Raw genomic sequence first — 24,739 nt, 5'->3', positions numbered from 1 at the left:
TACTCCATAGAGAATCAACACATATTTTCCAGAACGTACGATTGAAATAGAATTATTCCAGATGATTCCAAAGTAGTTCATTTCTTGAGATTTACTGTTGAGCATTTTTTCTAGTTGTTTTGAGGCGTGTTATTTTTGATTAGGAATTTCCTGTAACTATGACTTTTCGCAAATCTCCATTTGTAAGTTGATTTTTTTTACATTTATAATTGTTTGATTTTCAATTAGCTTTAACCTATTCAGTCATATTTATTTGCTTATATACCTATTCATATAATGATTCGATAACGATTGTTATTTACATGAGAATTTAATATTATAAAAACTAATATAATACCATTGTAACGTTTCTCTCTGAAAGCCGTGTAATTTCAATCACTGTACATAAGAAAAATAGGTGAAGATTGATCTTTGGGTACAACTATTGCATATATTTTTGGCTCCAGGCCAATATAAAATTTGCCTGTCATTCTTATGATTGTTATCTGATAAACTACGGAGAAAAATTCTTTTGAAATTTTCTTGAAATTAGTATGTATTTTCTTCTCAAATTCGTCAGATATAGGTTATAACTTGAGAACTTAATTATGAAGTGTTTCGTTATCTCAAATGATAATTTGAATTTTCATTTGGCAACAATAATACTTGAAAGGAAACTAAGGGTATCTTCTTCCTATACCATATAAATTTGTAAATTACTAAAGCTGAGTTTTAAAAACAAACTTGGATAGACAGATGAATAAGATCAACTTATAAAAAATAGGTACAGGTGCTTAAGGAATATATTGTTGATTTGGATTATATTGGATAATTCTTTGAGTTGTTTATGTTTAGTTTTAGTATCTTATGATGGAATTAATCAGATCTGTTTTATTTAGCAAATGAAGAATAAGAAAGATTTGAACTATCAAGAACTGTCTCAACTCTTAAATTAAATGGCTTGAAGATATCTTGTTCATGTTTCAATGGTGCAAGCTAACAATTTTCAGTTAAATTTTTGATATACCTGTCATCATAATTTTTGTACATCTGTGGTTTGAAGGTAGATAAGTGAAAATGTTAACTTATCTCTTATTCATGGGCTTGGATCACAATAAACTCAGATTTTTAAGGTCATTGAACGCTTTGGGAAATATATCAAATAGCATTAAAAAATAGATAACAACCAGCTTCAATAATACTTGTGTTTAAGCATTAATAGCATCTTCAACTAACTGAAAGCGATGGGTTTACTTTATCTGATCCACTCATTTAGTACACGATCAGGCAATAAACTCTAGTGAAAAAAAACAATTATTATAATTTTCAATTGTTTCTAATAGCACTTTTTCGGAAGTATTCAGTAATTAATCAGAAACAGCTATTTGGGAAACCTATGGAAGCAGAGGAAAAATATTAAAAAATTAATTCATCACCTAAATACCTCTTGAAAATATTTAGCGCTTCAAGATTCTCAGGAAATTCATCGTCAAAAATATTATTCATTCACAGAAAAAAACCCACATGAAGGATCATGCTTTAACAATAAAACGACATAATAATTAAGAAAACAGGACTAGCAGAATCTTACCTGAAAGGTTAACCACAGGGAAATGCTTCAATAGCAGCATGCTTCCTTTGGTTAACTTTGAGCTTAGATGCTCCTAGTTCGATTCTCTTATTCATTAAAAGAGATTTAATTACTGATTTCTTTGCTAAGGCACAACCTATCATTAATATTTTTCAAATTCTGTCTATGTCCAATTATATCGTACATTTGTATAATTACAATAAATATGTGTACAGTGGACCCCCGATAATCCGGCCCCTGTCTAATCCGGCGCCCCCTGTAATCCGACATGACATGACATTGATGAATATTTCAAAGCTTCATAATTTGATATAGTATTCACTACATGATTTTGATTAATAATTCTTGATTATTTTGGTAGATATGTATGTATGTGCATTTATGCTTATCAATTGTTATTTAATTCGACTAATTCGACTTACATAAATTAAGTCTGATTTGTACTTCAAAGTACATACATATGTACGTATAAAATATATTGACTCTCGTCATTAGATATGTAATTTGTCGGATTACAAGGTACTCTTTCGTAAAAAAATCCGGACTATAGGGGTCTTAGGCAGTGCTCTATAATCCGACAAATTCGATAGTCCGACACTGCCCTGCATAATGTTTGCCGGATTACCGGGGGTCCACTGTATTAATCATTGAAATGAATGATGTTGATTCAAAAACTGTATTATTAATTTCTCTTAATATGCTTTGAGAGTTCATGACTTACCTGATTGCAAAGTTTTCATCGGCTGAATTGTTTGATCCTGTACGAATGTAGTCTATGTAGTAGCTTATGTTTTCCCAAGGAAAGTGTGAATTTTGCATTGTTTTTTTCACAGGTTTGCTGACTAACCCCGCTGAACTGTTTCTTCCAATTTGTGAGTAAACAAGCAGGTCTTGTTTGTGTAGATAGGGGGGCCTCATTCATATCAGTTTTCTCAGCAGATAGACATCATCAAGTAATAACAAAATAGCTGGTTCAGAAAGAACTGGTCAGTTATTTATTATTTGATCTGTACCTGATAATATTGTTTGAGTGAGGTCTCTATAAGAAAAAAGCACGTTTTGGTATTTAGTGCATGAATTTTTATTTTCCTTTATGATTTGTTTGGTAGTAATTCACATTAATACAAGAAAATATTCTGGGTGTATATGAATAGTTTATGTGTATAAATATATTATATGAAATTTAGGGACGATTCCTTATTAAAAAATAGGGTGGGTCTTTCATATAGAATTTTTTTTAGCCTCCCCCTGCTTACAACTCCCTTAAGATGACTCCCGAAAAGTAGTTTTTAATTTGTGAAAATTTTGTAATTGTTTTTTTTTTGTTACATTTATTTTATATTTGTACCAGTTTCAATAAAAATATCGTTTTGACATCCGCCTATTGGACAAATTTAAGATCTAAAATTATTCCAGCCTCCACAACTCAGGCGTATTATGTGTTGATAATTTTTTTCCTCAAACCGTGCATTTTAGCAAAAAGTTACAAGAGACCTTATTTGTTAAAAAAGGTCAGTCTATCCAAAATTAATTTTCTTATTGTAAAATATGAATATAGCAAAAGTTATTGCGAATCAAGTTTTAGGAGTGGCTTTTTCTATCCCTTGGAATAATAGAGGAACACCACCAAAAAAATTTTTTAATGCCTTCTCGCCCTTATAAAATGTCAGCTTAATTAAATTTTTGTGAGACGTGACTAAGCAAGGGGGAGTTCAAAAAAAGTTATAATGAAAGACCCACCCTATTTCCTCACAAAGAATCACCCTCTAAATTTTTTCGCAACTATTCAAATACAACCTGTATAATTCGAGCTTTATAGACATTGTTGCTACTGTGGCAGTTCTGTCTTTCAAACGTCTATAATTCCTAAGAGAAATAAAGTAAACAATCAATTGGTTTGGCATATATCCAAAGTTACATTTTTCCTGTATTTGTAGGTTATTAATTTATTGTAAAACGAAGTTCAGGTAGCATAACATGAATTATCAATAATTTCCCAGAAAAATGAGTATAGTTTCGAAATATTTTGGGATAGAGACGTAGATTAACATCATTGATATTTCTATCCAAGTTTGGACTTGAAAATATTACATTCTGTTCTGGAGGTCAGTAATCTAGAATATAATCAAATAAAACTGATTCATTCTTGACAAATCAGTTTAAAAATGGCATGTGCTTCATTTTAATATTCCTAATTAAGAAATGATATAGAAATTTATTTTATGCTCGAAATTCAATTTTGCATAATATGATATTTTCATTTTAGCACTTCTGTTACCGAACACCTGTATATTTTAAAGCTGAAGTATGGAAAATGAACCATTGTGTTAAATTAGTTCTACATATCGAAATTAGTTTTCTGTAGGTGTAGTTGACATTGTTATCACGTTTTCCGTTTTTTCAATAATAGCATAATTAAAAAAAATTAAGTATGTTCATTTGCAGTGACCCTTATCAAATTGATTTATTTCGGTTAATGTGATATTACACATAGTATATTATCGTCCGTATCATTCCGTAGATCAGCTCTACAAGATTACTAATGAATTTCACACAAAGGTTAATTACTTCCACTCGCTGTATTTCTTGTTTCGTTGGAAAATCGTCCATATACAGGTTGGGTGACGTTCGATGGTACCTTAGAATTTTACGGAAAACGTAAGGTACCGATTTGATAATTTGGTTTCTTGGGTTGGAAGTAGGAATTACTGTTCTATCGATCTAATAGTTACTTATAATACAAGTGCAGAAAGCATTGCTATTAGGCCAATTGAAAAGTCCCCGGTCTGATTCACAGATGGCGGTGCTAGTGTTGAATCCATATGATTTTTAGTTGGTACCAACCTTCAAACGATACCTGTCAAAATTTGACAGCAGTCCGACCATTTGTTTGTGAGGTATTGCGTTGTGAGTGTAGCTACTTTTGTTATTTGAAAAAAGATGAAAAAAAAAAGAATTTCGTGTGCCGATAAAATATTGCTTTTTGAAGGGAAAAATACAGTTGAAGCAAAATCTTGTCTTGATGAAGAGTTGCCGGGGTCTGCACCAGGAAAATCAACCATCATTGATTGGTATGCTAAGTTTAAACGTGGTGAAATGAGCACCGAAGACGGCGAACGCAGTGGACGCCCAAAAGAGGCTGTCACCGACGAAAAAAATAAAAAAATTTCACAAAATAATTTTGAATGACGTAAAGTGAAGTTGATCGAGATAGCAGACATTGTGAAGATATTATCTGAATCTGTAATATCATTCACGAATATTTGTAGATGAGAAAGCCGTGTGCAAAATGGGGGCCGCGCAAGCTCACAATCGATCAATAGCAAAAACGTGTTAATGATTCTGAGCAGTGTTTGAAGCTGTTTAAGTGCAATAAACCTGAATTTTTGCGTCGATATGTGACATTGGATGAAACATGGCTCCATCATTTTACTCCGGAGTCCAATCGACAGTCAGCTGAGTAGACTGCACAATGAACCGAATCCAAAGCGAGGAAATACACAACAGTCAGCTGGCAAGGTTATGTTATCAGTATTCTCGGATGCGCAAGGTATAATATTCATTGATTAACTCCAAAAGGGCCTGACCATCAAAAGCGATTATTATATAGCGTTATTGGATCGTTTAAAGAATGAAATCGTTAAAAAACGGCCCCATTTGAAGAAAAAAAGGTGCTGTTTCATCAAGACAATGCGCCGTGCCACAAATCAATGAAAACAATGGCAAAATTGCATGAATTGGACTTCGAATTGCTTCTGATCTGGTTCCCAGCGACTTTTTCCTGTTCTCAGACCTTGAAATAATGCTCACTGGAAAAAATTTAGCGCCAATGAAGAAGTAATGGCCGAAACTGAGGCCTATTTTGAAGCGAAAGACTAAGCGTACTACAAAAATGGTATCGAAAACTTGGAAGATCGCTATAATCGCTGTATCGCCCTCGAAGGCAACTATATGTTGAATAATAAAATCGAATTTCGCAAAAAAAAAATGTGTTTTACTATGGTAGACCGGGGACTTTTCATTTGGCCTGTTATTTTTCCACGAATTCAAATGAGTATCTTAATATGAATTACTATTGGGATGAAAACTTGCTTTAATTAGAAAACCTTACAATTTAGGTATAGGAACATGTTATATCGCCTGAAAGGAAATTTCGTTTTCTTTCAATACAGTTTAATAAATATGCATAATATTTGAAAAAATGTACTTTTTATCATTATAGTATGTCTCGTTGAAACATGTGATTTGGAACCACCCTGTATGATTAGGGACTTATTTTATTATACGTGAGTAATAAAGAGATTGGTGATCCATACCCGAAATTTCAACTTTCTAGGCTTTCAAATACCGAAGTGAAGAATATTTTATTGAAACTATGTTCAGCACAAAAACAGATCTAAATTAGTCAAAGTCAAGCGAGAACCGCTAGTGATAGGGACAAGGAAGTTGATACATAAATAATAAAAAGGCTATGACAAACCTAAAAAATTAATAATATGAATTATGAATTTTTGGAATTCTTATATTGGAAAGAATCGCTGAACTCGAATACTGACCCTGGATATCAAAATGTAAAGCGAAAGTCGTTACACAACATTAGATTTATGGAGACAACCTGCAATTTTTTTTCGATAAGTATTTTTACGGTGCCTAATATAGAGGAACTTTCTCATCTGAAACCTCCCACACATCAATAATTCGGTGAGCAAATTATTCGTAAAAGTAATATGTTTATGGAGAGATTATTTTGAAAGTTGGCAACTTTTTCGTTAAGGAACCTGTCACCAACGAATTTGCTGATGCACAATAATTGATAGATAGATAGGGAGAATTCGGCAACTTTTTGGTTAGGGATCTTTCCACCACCATAATTTGTAGAATGAAGAATAATGAAAGATTTTGTTGAAAAAAAAAATTGTTTTTGCGAGCGTTGCAGCTTTTCTGTTGAATTATTTATTTTTCTCCATTGTAGGTTACAGGATCTAATCTCTAACAAAAAATTACTGAGTTTTACCCTTCAACACCCGGAAAAAAAATGTTTCTCTATTTCAGTATCGTAATGAGTTCATTACAGTTCTAAAGATAGTGTTGTAATGAACTCGTTACAGCATTGTTTTCAGTTATATTTTTTGTTTTGTGGTTATCTATCTATGACTTCCAATCCTATAAAAATTCAACACACGTCAAATTGTCAATATAATATAATTTGGATTTAGTGAAATGATTCGCGACATTATATTCGCAATTTCTCTTAATTCTGTTGGTGTTAAATCGATTTCGTCAGACAAAATTGACGAGTTTCCATGCGTAATTATTAATTATTTCAAAATTCGAAACGTACGATTCAAACTGAAATTCCGTAATCTGTCAATTTTCGTAACAGTCACACCAATTGCCAAGATACAATACAAATGTCACTAGGATGTATAATCCGAATTTTTCATTGAATTTCGACAATATTTCACAAAACTTGACTGAAATAGAGAAAATATTGTCTAATACTCGTTGCAGAAGGCAATTCCAACACTCGTGCGTTCCAAAACTCGCTCCTTCGTCGCTCGTTTTCGAATTTCGCATTCGTGTTGGAATAGAAGCCCATTCTGCAACTTGTTTTAGAATATACTATTGTGATGGACTATTTCCTTTGTCTTAACTTCCACCAATCACAAACACTCAGTTTTGAACTACAATTGGGTTGACATAAAGTAATTATGGTCTCATGAAATTGTCTTGTCAGACATGCATTTCAGACAATTGTAAACAATTTTAGTTTCGTACTTGTAGGACTCTGTCCCAAAATCCTGGGTAATTCTTATCCGATTCAGATCATGGTTACTTCCGGATATAGATGAGCATGCGCAAACGTAAGATTACCGGTAACTAAATATTTCGCGTTCTGCTACTCGGATTTTTGTGAAATTTGGCACGGGTATTCTGATTGGGTAGTAAGTAGTTTCAAGGCGATTTCCGGTCTTCCGGATATGAAGGGTTTTCCAATAAGAGGTCTCATTTTGATATTAAAAAAAAAGAGTATATTTTAAGAGAAATCAATGGATATTCATTTCATTATAAAGAGGAAATTAACAATGAAAAATGTTATCAACCAACTGGCCGCCACGGCTACGGTTGCAGCACCATACCTTCTGCATGAAAGTTTCCATCTTTAAAATCATGAATCTAGTGTGGAGGATTGACATAAACCTCATCATTCACGTGGCCCCAAAGAAAAAATTCTGAAGGTATCACAAGACATTGGTAACTAATTGGAATCGGTGATCACCTTTTCGAGAAATAACATCGCCAGGAAATTTCTCTTGCATAATTTGCGATTTTTTTGTTTGTGTGGCACGTAGAGCCGTTTTATTGAAAATAAACTTCGTTCACATCATTATTTTCAAATTCCGACCATAAACAATCAAGACCAACGAAGAATCGACAATCCTCGATATTCATCAACATTACAGGGTAGAGCAGCCATATTCTCAGTTGTTCTTGATCGACGTACACGATTTTGATTGTTCACATCACTATCTTGTTCCACCAGTTCAAATTTACGATGACCCGAAAGTTGTTCCATTTTCAGTAATGGTGTAGTTTTTACTTGCCAAATGTCAAAAGATGATGGCTTTGAATGTGACAACATCCTGGATGAAGGTCTATTCAAAATGAAACCTCGTATTGGAAAACCCTGTATGATGTGCATTGGGTATGCATAAATGTAATATTCCTGGGACTTCACTATCACTTTTTTTACAATCATGGCAGCTAAAACGAGGGAGTATTGTACGAAAGCCATAGCAGAGAATTTTCTTTTGATACTGAAGCCTTGAAATTTTTCTTTACGGACGAATCCGTTCTCAAATTCAATTCTATCTTTCTGTGCGGCCATAAATACTATAATTTTCCAAAAAAAAAAGGGCTGGAAAATTATGTTTACTGTTCATTAAGGTATGTTCGGATCTCGAATGCCGAGGCTATGTTCGTTAAAGGGCATAATCGGACTGAAATTTTAAAAACTGCATAAATATTTGCATATGGATAAAAATAACTATTTCAAGCTTCATGTAAAATTTATTTTTGATCGCATTATCAGAACAATAGAAAATTTAAGAAGAATGTCAAAAAATAAAATAATAAATGACGGAGTTGAGATTTTGTGAGCTGATATGAAATAACAATGTCAAACTTCTTGAAAAATTACAATCACCAAAACTATAGGAAATTCAAGAAAAATAATTGATCAAGTCGAGATTTCGCAAGTAAAATTGGATAACGCAATTTCAAGCTTCATGCAAAATTTCATGTTGACTACATCTAAGATGTCTAAAATATACTGATCAGATTTTGTTTAAGATATTTCTGGCGACTCGGCTCGGCATGAACCCTTTTCTCTTTTCTTCTTCAAGGAATTGACCAATCAACGGCATCATTTTAAAATTTTCCATGTGTTCTGTCAAAAGTTGATCGACTTTTTATTTAACCTAAAAAAGACATTGACGGGAGCGCCGCCATAAGAAACGATGCGGAAATCAAGTGAAAAGGGGCCAATACCATAGAAATCCAAGAAGTCTGGCCAATTGCACCCTTGGAGGTCATAGCACTGTTTGCACTTGGTTGGTCCCCAAGGATGTAATAGAGGCATGAATGATAGAGCAAAAAAACTCCTGCTATTTCAATTTATGAAAAATATAAATATCTCAACGGTCATTTTTAAGCATATGAAACTTTTGTTCATTAATTATGAAAATTCAATAAAAAACTGGGTGTTACATAAGACAAACATATACAAACTGACAAAGAAACTGCAACACCCAGAAGGAGATGTTTAAATTTAATTTTTTTTTGGTAAAACATAGATAGTACAGCAAGGAGTAAATGATTGAATTTGTAGAAAAAATCGTGAAGGTTTTTTCATGTAACCAATTTTTCTTGCTCGAATAACGTAGTCGTTTTTTGCAAGTTTTTAAAATTTTACAACAAACCAACTGTTCAAGGAACTCCAAAGTCGATGTTTAGTTGTTGTTAAAATGCCTAGAGCACGTGTACGCGGAATTGATTGTCAGCTAAGTTAATTTGAAAGAGGTTGAATTATTGGTCTACGGGTGGCGGGGCTTTCATTTCGAGAAATCGCTAACCTCTTGGTTTGTTGATGCCCAAAATCGAAGAAGAGTAGGCACCGGACGTCGAAGGGACACAAATGAAGTTCAAGATCGACGTCTAAGACTTATGATCATTAGAGACCGATTTGCGACAACTCGATCTTTGGCTGATGAGTGGTTAGGAGAACAAAGCCATCCTGTAACTGTCAGCCATATACAAGGTGTCCGTAAAGTATGGAAAAACTTCATTTTCAGCTTAACAGACCATTTTAAGAAATATTCCTGAAATACGTCGATTTTTCATTTAAATTTACCGTATTTTAAAATCTAATATACAGGGTGAATTACTTTCGAGTAATGACGTCACCGTAATTTTTTTTTTAATGGAACACTCCCATTCTGTCTCAATTTTCCATTTATTCTAGCTGAGCTGATTCCAAAAATGTATTGTGTGTAGTATTTCAAGAGGTCCTTACTACTGTTCATCATATCGAATATTCTTCAAATTATATTAAGTAGTTTGAAATTTATTCCACTAAAATGGATTTCCAGTGACGTCATTTTGGAGGCCGTATCTCCGTAGGGAGGGTTGTTAGGAAAAAAAATGATGGGAACTTGTCATCTTATTTTTTATGTTTTATCTGAATCTGAGAGATTTCCCACATTTTACCGGACACCCTGTATATTCGGTCATTCAGAGAATGTAGCTCTGAGGGAGTCTAATGATACTGTGTCGAAAAAGATCGAAAATTTCAGCGCTTAATCGTAAAAGAGGGTCGCGTCAATGGTGAAACCCCCTGTATATTCCGAATATCGGCAAAAATCTATAGATATGAAATCTCATCGTAAAGAACACGCTAGAACCGATTTTGGAGTATCGTTCGTGAAGTGACACACGGCCATGAGCCAACACGTAACCACGACCTTGCTAAAGTTATCCACTGTTTACCAAGTGGCGCGTAGTAGCTTTACCTATTAAGGAGAAAACGAGATGTACACATTTGCCTTCCATATCTTGGTCCAGAACATGCAAGGCACGAAATCCGATTTTAAAAATTTTCAAGAACCCAAGGTTCCACACTCGATTATTTGGGAATTCTACACGGATTCGATAACGTTCAAAACGTAGTGAAAAGTATCAATTTCGTTTACGGATCGACCCTAAGAGAAATCTCAATGTCTTACCGGCCGATTCAGTTGCTGGCGCCTTCATCAAGGTCGGTTTTAATTGTAATTACTGTAATTTTTCACCGGATACTAGTATCATATCGATGGGATTTCATTTCCAGGGTATTTTTATTTGATATACACTGTGTCCGTAAAGTATGGAACAATAGTTATTTATGCAACAAGTGCAAAAAGTGAATGTTTATTGCACTCGACGTGAAATTGTCCGACGAGACCGAGTTGGACAACACGTCGAGTGCAATAAACAATTTTTGTACGAGTTGCATACAACATTTTTTCTACGTTCATACAAAAAGCAAAAAATCATTTATTGAGGTGCGTCACTAGGTGTAGGAAAATGAAAAGCGCAACTTGAATACTTTATTATTAATATCGATTTGCATTGAAACAGGAACTAATACGTTACGAACAATTTAACTCAAACTTTATTTTTACCCTCAATCTTGAAAGTGAATGAACAATTGGTGCAATTTTCAACATGAATATTTCGTAGTGAAGTACTTTTTAAATCCACTTCTTGATTTGTTACTGCTGTTAACGTACTAGTACTTGGTAACTGTACAGGGTGGGCAAATTTCGATGTTTTAGCAGTACAAATTTTAAACCAGAGGAGATAGACAAAATCTGATACCCTCTTCTCGGTCTTTTTTTCTGAGAAACTAACAGGAGTAGTATTCATTTTCGGCAGCCTTCTTTTGTTTTCGAATTATAAGCGAGAATTGGAAAAATTGCGATATCGAAAAACATTTATATCTCCGCTAATACTAATGATAGAGCTCTGAAATTAAAACATCTTTTAGGCACTTTTTTAGGTAGAAACCAGTGGCGTGCTTGTCTTTTCAAAAGGATTTTTAATTACAAAGCTGTGACCCAAAGTTATGTTTTTTCAAATGGGAACACTATATTTATGTGCAATTTTTTGAAAGCTTAATTTGTCCCGGTTTCAAAAAGATATAACATCATATGGTTTGTATCAATATAAATAATAGAAAATGGTCAAAAACCTTTGGAGTCTCAATATTTCTATGGTTTCAACTATTGATGAGCACAGAAAAATTGAGTTTTCTAAACAGGAGTAGTGTCCTTCCGTCAATCTGATTATTTCTATGCGTTTCACTAATTTCTACAAAATTCGAATCTAGATATATTTTATAAATTTTTCATCTAAAAATGGATTTGGAAATAACGAAAGGATCCGCAAGGTCGAATGTTTCAATCGAAAGAGTTGTAATGAGATGGATGTATCAGAAGATTATTTTTATAGGTCTCCAGAATGAATACGCACAAGTAGGTACCAATCCATTTTGAATGAAAATGGCACATTAATCTAGTGTTCCCATTTGAAAAAACAACTCTGGATCATAGCTTTGTAATTAAAAACCCGTTCGAAAAGACGAGCACGCCACTGGATTCTACGTAAAAAAGTGCCTGTAAAATGTTTTAATTTCAGAGCTCTATCATCGGTATTAGCGGAGATATAAATGTTTTTCGACAATAAGTATTTTTGATAATATTGTTAATTTAACTAATAAAGAATGTTACGCGTTACTTTATGAAAACACACAAAACTATTGTATTTTTGTCCACCTTCAACCAATTGGAATCAACATGTGATACATTTTTGGAATCAGCTGAGCTAGAGTAATCGGAAAATTGAGACAAAATGGGGGTGTTCCATTTAAAAAAAATGACGATGACGTCATTACTCGAAAATAATTCACCCTATATATTAGATTATTATTTTAAAATACGGTAAATTAAATTCAAACATCGACGTGTTTCAGTATTATTTCTTAAAATGGTCTGTTAGTTCCATACTTTACGGACACAGTTTATATTATTTTGATTTCGGAACACTGATCGACTAAAATATTGTTGCAACATAACATAAAACTGAATGGATTTAAGTATACAGGGTTTCCCAACTTCACGTGCCTATTAGACGTTTCTGGAGAACTGGGATCATATTGAATCTGAAAATCGGGATTATGATCTTGGATTATTCTCTACTAATCCAAAATATACCCAGCGGCAAAATTAGGGTAACTGTCAAAATCTCATTGAAAGGATAATAACGCACAGTTTATTAGAGAAAGTGGCCCCTGTCAAATAGGCTGAATTTTTGATATGTTATAGTCCAAGTCATCCAAACAAAAAGTTCAATAGATACAAGTTTCTCTATAGGCTATTTCTGATGTTAGAGGCCCCTGAAAAGTCTCATTTGTTCTCCATTTTTAAACAATATAAAACGTTAGCCTGGATAATCTTCACTATTCTGAGTTCTAACTTATTATTTCAGTCGATACTATGTCCAAAAATAGTGGGGGTTACTTAAGCAAACAGCATACCCTATACCTAAAATACTTTAAGAGTTATCGAGGAAGAACTTCAAATGAGGAAAAACCGCTATTTATAACTGTGTGGATTAGTCTGCGATTTCCGAAAAATGCAGAAAGAAACTAAAATTCGATGTTTTCATAACTAAATTTGACATATCAAGAAGTGTAATGTATTAATCGTAATTGAAAATTTTATTGGTTTATGGATCCTCACGAAAAATTAATAAAAAATCATGAAATGTAAAATTCTGTTATCCAAACATCGAATTTTAGTTTCTTTCTATGTTTTCCGGAAGTAACAGACAGTTATTAACACAGTTATAAATAGCGGTTTTTCCTCATTTGAAGTTCTTCCCTGATAACTCTTGAAGTATTCATTTTAGGTATAGGGTTTGATTGAGTAACCCCCACTATTTTCGTACGTAGTATCGACTGAAATAATGAAAAATATAGGTTCTACTTTTTTGAGTTGTCCAAGTTCATGATCCTCTTATAAACACCCTGTACATTTTTGGTCCAAGCCGAAAACAGTCTTATAATACTACGTATTTGCGGAATCGAAAAAGAAGAAAAATTTTTTCTACTTTTTCTGCTGAAATATTCAAAAAATGTGAGTCCTCATCGCCACCTTTTTTTTCATAAGAATCCCAATAACTCATGAACCGTTGAATTTTTACCCAAGTTATGGCATATTGCCGAAATTGCCATCAAAAAAGCTATCTAATGATGAAATAATATACTGGGTGTACCATTTGAAATGAGGAAGTAGTAGTCTGTTTCCGTTATAACCGGAAGTTGTAGAGATCTGAAAATATTTTAGGGAGAAAGATCATTGTCCAATATGCAAATTTTCAGCTCAAAATTATGATTAGTTTTCCATAAACGTCTAATAGGCCATCCCGGTGAATCACCCTGTAGATAGAAGGAAAGTAAACATTTGTGCTCGATCCCGAATACAAGAGAGATGGAAGTTTAGTGTCACCAATCACAATCGAGCTAGCCGATTGTGTGTACGAGTCATAGGCGTGGAGAATCCTGATTTGATTGTTGAATGCTTTGTCAGGAATCCTTTTTTCATAATTTCATAACAGCTAAATCAAAAAACATTGACCCGTTTGAAACACGAACGAATTTTGATGAATAAATCACATTATAAACTATTTTTGAGCATGAATTGATAATTTTGAAATTAATCAAATTAATTTACGCTACTGCTTGAGTGTCCCGTCAGACAAAGAGTGACGAATGTTGGCATCAAAACAAATGCATAGTTACAAGGCGATTTCCGTTCCTCTTATTAATGTTCTAAGGTGCAAAAATATAGTAGAATATTGCAAAAACCACCCAACTCCGTAAAAATTCCATCTTTTTTTAATCTTCTGGCATCTTGGCATTCATTTATTTAGTCGTACCCGAAATAAACCGAAATAAAATTGGAAACAAATCCGTTTTCAAACATTTTGTAGGTCAGTGTTTTATCACATGGGAAAAACTTTGTTTTTTTTTGGTACTTTTTTGCAGTGGGCTGTACTTTTTATCAATGGCTAGAGAGTGGAAAAGCACTATTATTCACCATGATTATAATAGTGGGAAATTTTCTGTATGAATAGTGATTATTATAATATGGTATTAATTCGATATCTGATTTGTTATCATTCCTCGTCATTTGGCACTATTTCACAATAGGAATCAAACAATTGTCGATAATTTGTATGCTATGATTAAAAGGGGAATTCGAACAGAAATGAAATGACATAAAAGCCTAAAAAAATACCCATGTATTTCAGGGCTTCTACTGAATTTTTTCATTCTTCTTTTAGAATGATTTTCCATATACGATATCCCGTATTTTTTCTACGATTTCTGATGTTCTTTCTGTTTTTGGATGTCCTTGACATGGGCCCTCTTCAAGGTTTATACGAAGACGTTTAAAATCAGCAACCCATCTTTTTACGTTATTTATTCAACTTTCAACATTCGTCTATGAATTTCCTTTGCTGTTAAACCTTCAAATTCAATCACTTCACGCTATACTTGATTTTTTCCATTATAAGAAAATTCTTTGACACGTCGATACTAAATGGCTTGTAAAGAAAGAATGAATTGTCAGATTGAAATGAAACTTGACACACGTTCATATGAAGAGTATGCCAACATAACAACAAAAAAAGGCTAGTAGCACTAGTAGGCTCTTATTGAACCGAAAACTTATTGAACAATCCATGAATGCTTGAAACTAACCTTTTTTTTATATTTCAATTTTCCATCAAATTAAGGGTCTTTGTAAAAACCGAGTAATTTCGAAATGAACGAATTTATTTCAATGAGATTTTGAAAGTGAATACTAAAAATTGACTTTGATAATCACTACTGGGTGTTCAGAATGAGTGGATTCATTGATGACTTATTCAAACGTGAATATCGTGCTTATTCCCAAAGGATCACCCTGTATTTTTTTTAATAGCAAATTTTATTATCTTCGAAAAATTCGCTACTGAATGAAATAATAAAATAAAGGGAGCACTATATGGAATACAGATATTAACGATCTCATTCTAATAAATTCATTCATTTCAAAATAACTATAGGTTTTCCAATTTAAGAAAAAAACGAAATATCACAAAAACGGTAAGTTTTAAGCACACAACTTGGGTTCATTTATTTATATGTAAAAAAAAATCGAAAATTTGAGCTTTTAACCTTAAAAAGGGGCGCCTGATGATACCGCAACCACCTCAAACGAAAACCGAATGTAGATCAGAATGTGCTCTGAATAGTGCTATTTTTCAGTGCATAATTTGAAGCAATCATTCAACATTATTCACGGAAAAACTGATTCGAAAAGTATTTAATTGTGCCTATGGCATGAGAGAAAGTAGTTTAAGTGGAAAAATTCAACGTTTTCATAAAACGTCAAATATCTCAAAAACTGTGAGACTTTCATATGAACGATTTTATTAAGATGTCTAAAACCATGGTGTGTGCACTCCTCAAATTTTGAATGCAATGACATTCGACCATTTTGAAAATATTAGTTTTAGTTCGTGGCGGCGCCGCAATGTCATACTTCGTGAAACGAAACACGAAACGTTTACTGGAATGAATTCAAATATTTGAAATAGAGAGAGAGTTCATTGGTTTTTCAATTACAAGAATTGCTTCCATAGATCATAACTATAATGAAAGATATACATATATAGGTACATAATGTCACAAAACTCATAAATAATAAATAACAAGAATCTTAATTTGTTGATAGCGCTACCTACAGTTGACATAACGAAGCTTATCTAATATTCTCAAAATTGGCAAAACAAAAGCTAATCAGTTCATACACCTGGTTTTTAGACATCTTAGATTTTATCTATTATCTGTCAAATTTGTGGTACAGAAAACTGTTCTGCCAACCAACATTTTTCAATGCAAAAATCACTAATAGGTATTTATGGAAATTTCCGTTAATTTCAATGAAAAGGCAGTGAATTCGGGAAAATAATGTTTAAAACTCGTACAGAAGGCTTATTCTACCACTCGTTCAGTTTGAACTCTTGGAAGAATATCAATAACTTCTGCACTTGTATTATAAATATCTAATTCCATATTGACGATGAATGCAATAGAATTATTGGTAGAATTTTAAATCAGAAATTTCCTCATCTTCTTGAAAGGATGTTTCATACTTCATGAATATCCATTATACTGAAGTACCTACCTAGAAGAAAAACCTGTACCTATCAAATGAGATGAAATCATGCAGGACTCCTGTGTGCCAATTCTATTCATATAAAAAAGCGGTAGAATACAATTTATGAATTCAGGAAAAAATCAGCGTGGTGATGAAAAGGAAGTAACAGAAAGTTTGAAACATACTTCCGAAATATCTTCAATTGGTGGTAAATGTGGATATTTCTGATTGAATGCTCGACAAATTCTCGAAACAATTCTGTTGCATTCACCGTGGATATGGAATAGATACATCAGGTAGAGCACATTCTGATCTACATTCCATTTTCATTTGACTTGGTCTTTTTGGGACACCCTGTATAGTCTAAGGTTTTATGTTAGATACAGTGTGTCTATGTGGATAACGTCACATATTGCACCCACTCGAACTCCAATGTTTTCGATTGAGTACACATGAATTCTATTTCAGATAATTATTCATCGTAACAAAACAATTGCATGATTTGTCGCTAGTTTTTCCGGGAAATGACCGCTAAACTGGTCAATAAGTATCGACTGGCAACGTCTCATTTTATGCACTTTTATAGGCAAGCTTTCCAGAAAAGTCTGGTAACGTTTTCCACGCGTTCTATTTATTCCGTCTCTTTCCACACTATAGCGCTAACCCTGCAGACGACAAGTGGGCTGCTCTCGAATTCTCTAGAATTTCCCTGTTTGTTCTCGATGATCGCGAAGTGGTATAAAAGCCGACGCAGCTGTGTGGACGTCAGTTTGATAGAATTTTGAGCGCGAGCAGTTTCTCTGTGTTCATTCATTTCGTTTCGCGATAAATACTGGATATTTGTTCCGTGTTGGTGATTTGAGTGTCAATTTTCTATAGGAACAGTTAAATTTGTTTATTATGTCATCGCCACTTGTAGATTGTGTACGGGATATTCCTCTGATTGTGGAAAGGGATTATCCTATGGAAAACGAAACTGTAAGTTAGCATTTCGCTTTTTGAAAAAGTTTTCGGAAAAACATTACAACAAAATTTTCAGTAAATTGATTATTTTAGAAGCAAATATTTTTCAAATAAGTACGTTAATTATTTTCGAATCCATATGATCGATTTTCAAAATTGAATAATTTTAAAGACATAACAGAATTTTTAGTAAATTAATTCTTTTAGAAGCAAATATTTTTCAAATAAGTACGTTAATTATTTTCGAATCCATATGATCGATTTTCAAAATTGAATAACTTTAAAGACATAACAGAATTTTTAGTAAATTAATTCTTTTAGAAGCAAATTATTTTCAAATAAGTACGTTAATTATTTTCGAATCCATATGATCGATTTTCAAAATTGAATAACTCTAAAGACTTTATAACAAAATTTTCAGTAAATTAATTCTTTCAGAAACAAATATTTTCAAAATACGTTTATTATTTTCGAATCCATATGATCGATTTTCAAAATTGAATAACACTAAAGACATTATCACAGAATTTCCGAAAAATTAATATTTTTAGAAGCAAATATTTTCCAAATAAGTACGTTTATTATTTTCGAAACCATATGATCGATTTTCAGAATTGAATAACTCTAAAGACATTATAACAGAATTTTCAAAAATTTATTTTTTTTAGAAGCAAATATTTTTCAAATAAATACGTTCATTATTTTCGAATCCATATGATCGATTTTCAAAACTGAATAACCCTAAAGACATTATAACAGAATTTTCAATAAATATATTTATTTAGAAGCAAATTTTTTTCACATAGGTTTATTATTTTTGAAACCATATGATCGATTTTCAGAATTGAATAACTCTAAAGACATTAGAACAGAATTTTCAGTAAATTAATTCTTTCAGAAGCAAATATTAAATATTTTTCAAAATTGAATAACGCTAAAGACATTATAACAAAATTTTCAGTATATTAATTCTTTTAGAAGCAAATATTTTCAAAATACGTTTATTATTTTCGAATCCATATGATAGATTTTCAAAATTGAATAACTCTAAAGACATAACAAAATTTTCAGTATGTTCGTTCGTCTTCTACAACGATAATTTAATTTTTTTTAGAAGCAAATATTTTTCACATATGTTTGTTATTTTCGTATCCATATGATTTCAAAAATTGAATAACTTCAAATAAAGACGAGACCTTGTGTACCTGATTCATTTGTTGTCTTCATAACAGAATTGCTTGAATTTTTCCAAAATTTGATCCTTTTTTGGATAGTCGGTGAGTAATTTTTCCTTGTTTCCAATCTTATAAGATTTTTCGTTGATATATCGATATCAATTAAATATTGCTTCCAAATATCAGCTTTGTGACAAATTTCATTCATTACGCATTTCAGATCCTGTTCAACGATTTCAAAGGTCGTTAGTTCAAAATGAACATTAATTAATTACTTCAACTTTCTTTCAAGTCTTCTTACCAAATAAAAATTATCGCTATATTTTGCGCTTAATGTTGTGAAGAAATAATAATCACAAACATAATTAAACTTCCAATTTGTTTAAATACAAGCAAAAAAAATGTTATATGTTTTCTGTTATTTTGTCAGTCATGATTATACATCAATTATATGTTGAACCACTTGTGAGTAGGCGGAACTATTGCTTTTGTATTCGATTATTGTTAATTGCTCACGTCATTGTTACACAAGTAATTGTCAAAAAAGGAGATGTTGTTCTTTGTGCAGAAGCAGGTAGTTGTTTAGTTATTCAATGTTGAATAACAGTATTTTCTGCATTTCAACTTTGATATGTAGTTTTCTAAAGGTGAATGCTACCTTTCTCACTAGGTTCTGCAGTGCAGATATTCTGATTATGTGTGGAAATCGTTTGATCAATTCTTCTAATTATTGAAAGAAACCTTCGTATTGCAGTTTAGAATAAATTGATATTTTCCAAAAAAAAATATATTTTTTGTTTTATATTACTAGTGAAAGATTTTCAAATCGTTCACAATTACATATTTCAATGATGAATTTAAAAATTTTTTGAATTTTGACATTCTGATGAAAAAATGAATTAAATCTATTTAGAGTTGTTAAAAAAATAATGCGTTCTCGTTTCAATTTGAAAATTCAGAATATCAATGAATGGGTATATCACCAAATAAGAAAGCGATAAATGGCTTAAATTATTGTTTCAGAAAAATTGGGAATTCAATGATAATGAAAGAATTTTGGAGTTCATCATCGAAATAATTGAGATGCGATTGAAAAACCTTTGAATTTTCAAAGTGATATAAAACAAAAACTGTCAATTTTTTTGTGGAAAAAATTGTGAGTTATTCTGAACTGCCATACGAAGATTTCTTTCGAAAATTGAAAGAATCGATAATGTGATTCCCGCACAGAATCAAAATAGATCTGCACTGAAGAACTTAGTTAGAAATGTAATATTTGAATGGTATTTTTTGCGTTTTTTTTCTTTTTGAAAAATGCACGTCAAACTTCTCACTATCATTTATTATTTTCTCATTATTTTCTATTTCTAAATGTTACGAAGTATCCCGCCTACACTAATTTCATAATTATTCCTGTTATTTAGAATGTGCAACATCCTATCATCAAATCTTGTTTAAACATTATAAAAAAAAACTTGTCAAATCGGTCTACCATGTACATGCGTCATTAACACTTGGCAAATTCTGATCTCGGGAAATCCAATGGCCTTCATTGACACTAGATAAATCGTTCTGGTGTCCAAATAGATAAATGAACACCTGATGGATTTGAGTCAGCTTAGTTTTTGTTCTTAACTTGAAAGAACAGCTTTTACTTTCCGAACCTAGTTTTTCTTTGTGATACTTCGATAAAATTATAGTTAAGGGCATAATACAATACAAATGTATAATAATACAAATACTTTGTCAGATAAGCATTGAGAATTGTTCAATAAAACACTAAATACATACATATAGTCTGCAAAATAGACACCTACTTTTCGAAGTGCTTGCATCGAAGAATAATAACGTTCGTTCATCAAAGAAATTACAGTTCTTGTTCATTATATTGATGTATTTTCGTGGTGTAGAATTATTTCACATTGTTCGATAATTTTATCCATTCTTACTTCAGTCTCGTGTAATGGGAAGATTTTGTCCTGAGTTGCAAGGGTAAAATTGTATTTCTCATAAATCAAAACAAAAATAATGTAAACAACGTGAGATTGTAATATCAATTTCTATTAATTAATAATTGTTGCAAGGGTAAAATTGTATTTTTCATAAATCAAAACAAAAATAATGTAAACAACGTGAGATTGTAATATATCCAGAAATATAATATTTTCATATTGGTATTTCTAAGGGTACCGAATATAATTGCAGTTATAACACTGTTTTAATTCTCTGCAGTTTTCCTTTTCAAATATAAATTATCATGTCATGTGATGAATAAATTTGAATTATAAAAATTATGAATTAGATCGGTTATTGAATTAAATATAATTTGGTTTATTGGCGGAAGAATTGTGATGTTTATTTTGAAAAAAAAATAATTATATATACTTGATTTTTTTTTAAAGTTTAATCAAAAAACCTAAGCCTAGATTTCTCACAATGATACTTATCTGAAGAGTTTAGTAGCAATAAACAATACGTATTTTATTTTCAGATTCAAACAAGAAAAAATAAAAAGTCATTATTCAAGTCACAATACTCGAGAGTTTTCACTGATCTCACAAAAAACAGAAAGTAGAATACTTAATAACGGGTGATTTTTTTTAAGTTGAATCAGTCCGAAATTTCGAAAAGGAAACATCTTACAGAAAAATGTTTCGAATAAAAGGTTGATGGTTTTGAGAAGGAAGTCCACCCATGCCAGAACTTATTTATTATTTGTTTTTGGTTCAAAATACTTCCTATTGGTCAAATGGATATCCCTACAAGGGCGAATTAAATGTAAGAGGTTCTGGCATAAGAGAACTTCCTCCTCAAAACCATCAACCTTTTATTCTAAATATTTTTCCGTAATATGTTTCATTTTCTAGATTTTTTACTGATTCAATCACCCGGTATAAACATTAATTATTTTTTTACCTTTATACCGACTTTCTCGGTTTTGTGATATCTGTGAAAAACTCTGAGTATTGTGACTTGAATAATGTCTTTTTATTCTTTTTTGTTTGAATCTGAAAATGAAATACATATTGTTTATTGCTAGTATACTCTTCAGATAATTGTGAAAAAGCTAGGCTTAAATTTTTTTGATTCAACTCGAAAAAATAATGAGGTATATATAATTATTTTTTCTAAAAATAAAGTTCTTCGTTCAATAAACCAAATTATATTTAATTCAATAACCGTTAGCAAACTTTGGTATACCATTACATTACCTATTTGTAGGAAATACAACAATCAATAGTTCAATTGTTAATATGCATGAATATATTGGTTTAATCATAATTCTCAACAATTAAGCTTATGCATTTTTTTTCAGAGTGGATTTCCATTCGACGACGACCGTGACGAGAACGACGCCACCTTCCGATCACAATTGGATGACATAGCAGCCAGACATCCTCAATTTGCCCACCATTTAGGCACCTTCCCCTTCAGAACTCCCAGTCGTACAAGGACACATATTCCTGAAGAGTTCACGCAACATTACACAGACAGACCTTTCGGCGACCGTTTCGAAAGGTTCGGTTTCCCGTTTGACGATCCTCTTGGTGAAGAAGATCACAAACCTTATTATCAGAGATATCCTCAATACTATCCTCAGGATCAACGACAACAAGACAACCAAGGTGAATCAAGTTGCAGCGGTCAAGAATCCCAAAATACAAACAGTGAAGCGCATGAGGAAAGTGTAGATCAGGAGGATACTGGACGTGGCCGTAAACTCAAGAACATCCAGCAAAGTAATACCGTAGACTTAGGTCAAAGACAGGAACCCGTTAATGACCGAAATCAAAGGTCAATGTCGGCACCACCTTCCAATAATCGGCCAAGATTTGTAAGCAGTATCAATATACCAGTAAATCAACCAACAGAAGATCCTAACACTGTACCAAACATGTCTCAGGCTTCTGCACCTCCACAGCCTCAAGAAAGGGTTATACCAATACATGTTGAAGGTAGGGATGAGCCTATAATTCCAAAAAGATCTACTCCAGCTACTAGTCAACCACAGGCGAATCCACAATCCTCTCAACCTTACACAGATAAATTTTTCACACCAAAATCTCCGAATTTCCCACAGTACTTCAATAGAGATCAAAATTATTGGATTCCAAAGAACTTTCAAAACAAGCAACCTCAACCACAAACGGGTTTCAGTCAAAATCAAAGAGGTAAATCACCGCAACCTCAACCAAAGCCAGAGGCAACACCACAACCAACTAATATACCTGAACAACCCGAAACTCAACCGAAAAATGTTTCTTCCAAACCAGACCCGATTGATCACATCAAATCTATCCAGAAAGACGTTTCTGCATTGATGGCAGAAGTAGATAAGTTTGATGGAAAGCCTAAAGATAAAAAATATCTGTACTTGGATGAAATGCTTACAAGGAATCTCATAAAACTGGATAATATTGATACCCAAGGTCAAGAAAACATTCGTTCAGCCAGGAAAGAGGCTATCAGATGTATTGAAAAATGTATTAGTATCTTAGAGAGTAAGGCTAATTCTAATGTTGAAAAAAAGCATGATAATGTTGAAGAATCGAAATCTAAAGAAATGGAAGTAGAAACGACTGAAGAAAAAGAAGATACTGAAAAAAGTGAAATTAGTAATGTACAAAATATTCAAGAATGTAAGGAAAAAGAAGAAGAAAGCGGCAATTCTCCTAAAGAACAAATGGAGGTGGATACAGAACGAATTGAAAAAGATGCTGAATCCGTTGGGCAATCTACTGTAAAAGAAAATACGGTAGTTCCAGAGGAGAAAATGGAAACAGCAGAATTGAATAAAAATAATCAAGAAAACAAAGAAACATCAAATGAAATTAATGAACATCTAGATGGACAAGAAAAGAATGATAGTAACATTCAACAAGAAACAAAATCTGAATCTTCCAATACAGAACTTGGAAGGACTACGGAACATAAGGATCAGGCCGATAAGGAGAAAAAGAAAACTAAGAAGAAAGCATAATATTTAGTTGCATTCTACAAGATGATTCATCTTGGTCAGTAAAAATGATTTGAGTTTTTTGCTAAGTCAAGCCTATTTGACTGATTGGAAATTTTATTTTACCGTCCTTGTTTTTATTTATTGTAAATAATAAGAATTGTGCTATGCATGATTTTGATAAAATTTTTTAGAATTCTTTGTCAGAATTCTGATGTAACCTAACATGCAGCGACTAATCAAAATGTGTATTTTTTCTTCAGTTTTGATTATACTCTTAGTATAATGAGGCGAATGAGCACTAGATAAAATTAGGTCTGAAACTCGTAATTTCCACCTCGGAGTTCCATTGTTCAATTACATGTTGTATTGTCACTTGCTTGTGTGTATAGTGTCAGTTCAATATTTTGTTATTGTTTCTTTAGTAAATAAAAAATGAAATTTTCCTAAATATGTTGTTTCATTGATGAGTATTCAATAAGTTTGAAGGTTTAATATGTGAAATGTTGTATAAGGATTGGTTTTGAGGGTAAATTTGTTTATAAAGTATGTAATTTGCCTAATACCACTCATTTCACAAATAGGATTTGAAACAGTATAAATATTTTTTCTACATTCATGCAAAAAGCAAAACTTTATTGAACTATATTTAGTGGAAAAAAGTTCTTTATTACTTCAACGTGCTGTCATCATGACAAACATAAAAGTTCAAACCCACTACATATTTATTGTACTTCACTACGAAATATTCATATTGAAAATT

General features: G+C 32.2%; 1 protein-coding gene across 4 annotated transcripts; it reads left to right on the top strand.

Annotated features, from left to right (window-relative positions):
- Positions 1–13: 13 nt before the first annotated feature.
- On the top strand, positions 14–24,427 carry LOC123682671 (BAG domain-containing protein Samui). Of its 4 annotated transcripts, none has more exons than XM_045621424.1 (2): positions 14–182; positions 22,336–24,427. In XM_045621424.1, exons 1-2 carry the CDS (start codon positions 159–161, stop codon positions 23,998–24,000), a joined length of 1,689 nt encoding a protein of 562 aa, XP_045477380.1. In that variant the 5' UTR covers positions 14–158; the 3' UTR covers positions 24,001–24,427. The 4 variants fall into 4 exon arrangements, with proteins under 4 accessions (XP_045477380.1, XP_045477378.1, XP_045477379.1 ...); XM_045621422.1 differs by lacking the exon at positions 14–182 and adding an exon at positions 17,540–17,859; XM_045621423.1 differs by lacking the exon at positions 14–182 and adding an exon at positions 19,433–19,484.
- Positions 24,428–24,739: the final 312 nt, after the last annotated feature.

This window comes from Harmonia axyridis, chromosome 6 (assembly GCF_914767665.1).
Source record: "Harmonia axyridis chromosome 6, icHarAxyr1.1, whole genome shotgun sequence".
Taxonomy (NCBI): domain Eukaryota; kingdom Metazoa; phylum Arthropoda; class Insecta; order Coleoptera; family Coccinellidae; genus Harmonia; species Harmonia axyridis.
Note: the sequence above shows the minus strand (reverse complement) of the source record. Positions and strands in the feature narration are given on the sequence as shown.

Excerpts from the sequence above, each read along its gene's own strand:
- LOC123682671 (XM_045621422.1), top strand. The coding sequence starts at position 17,782 with ATGTCATCGCCACTTGTAGATTGTGTACGGGATATTCCTCTGATTGTG. Across the intron at positions 17,860-22,335 it reads ATCCTATGGAAAACGAAACT|AGTGGATTTCCATTCGACGA; the intron begins GTAAGTTAGCAT and ends ATTTTTTTTCAG.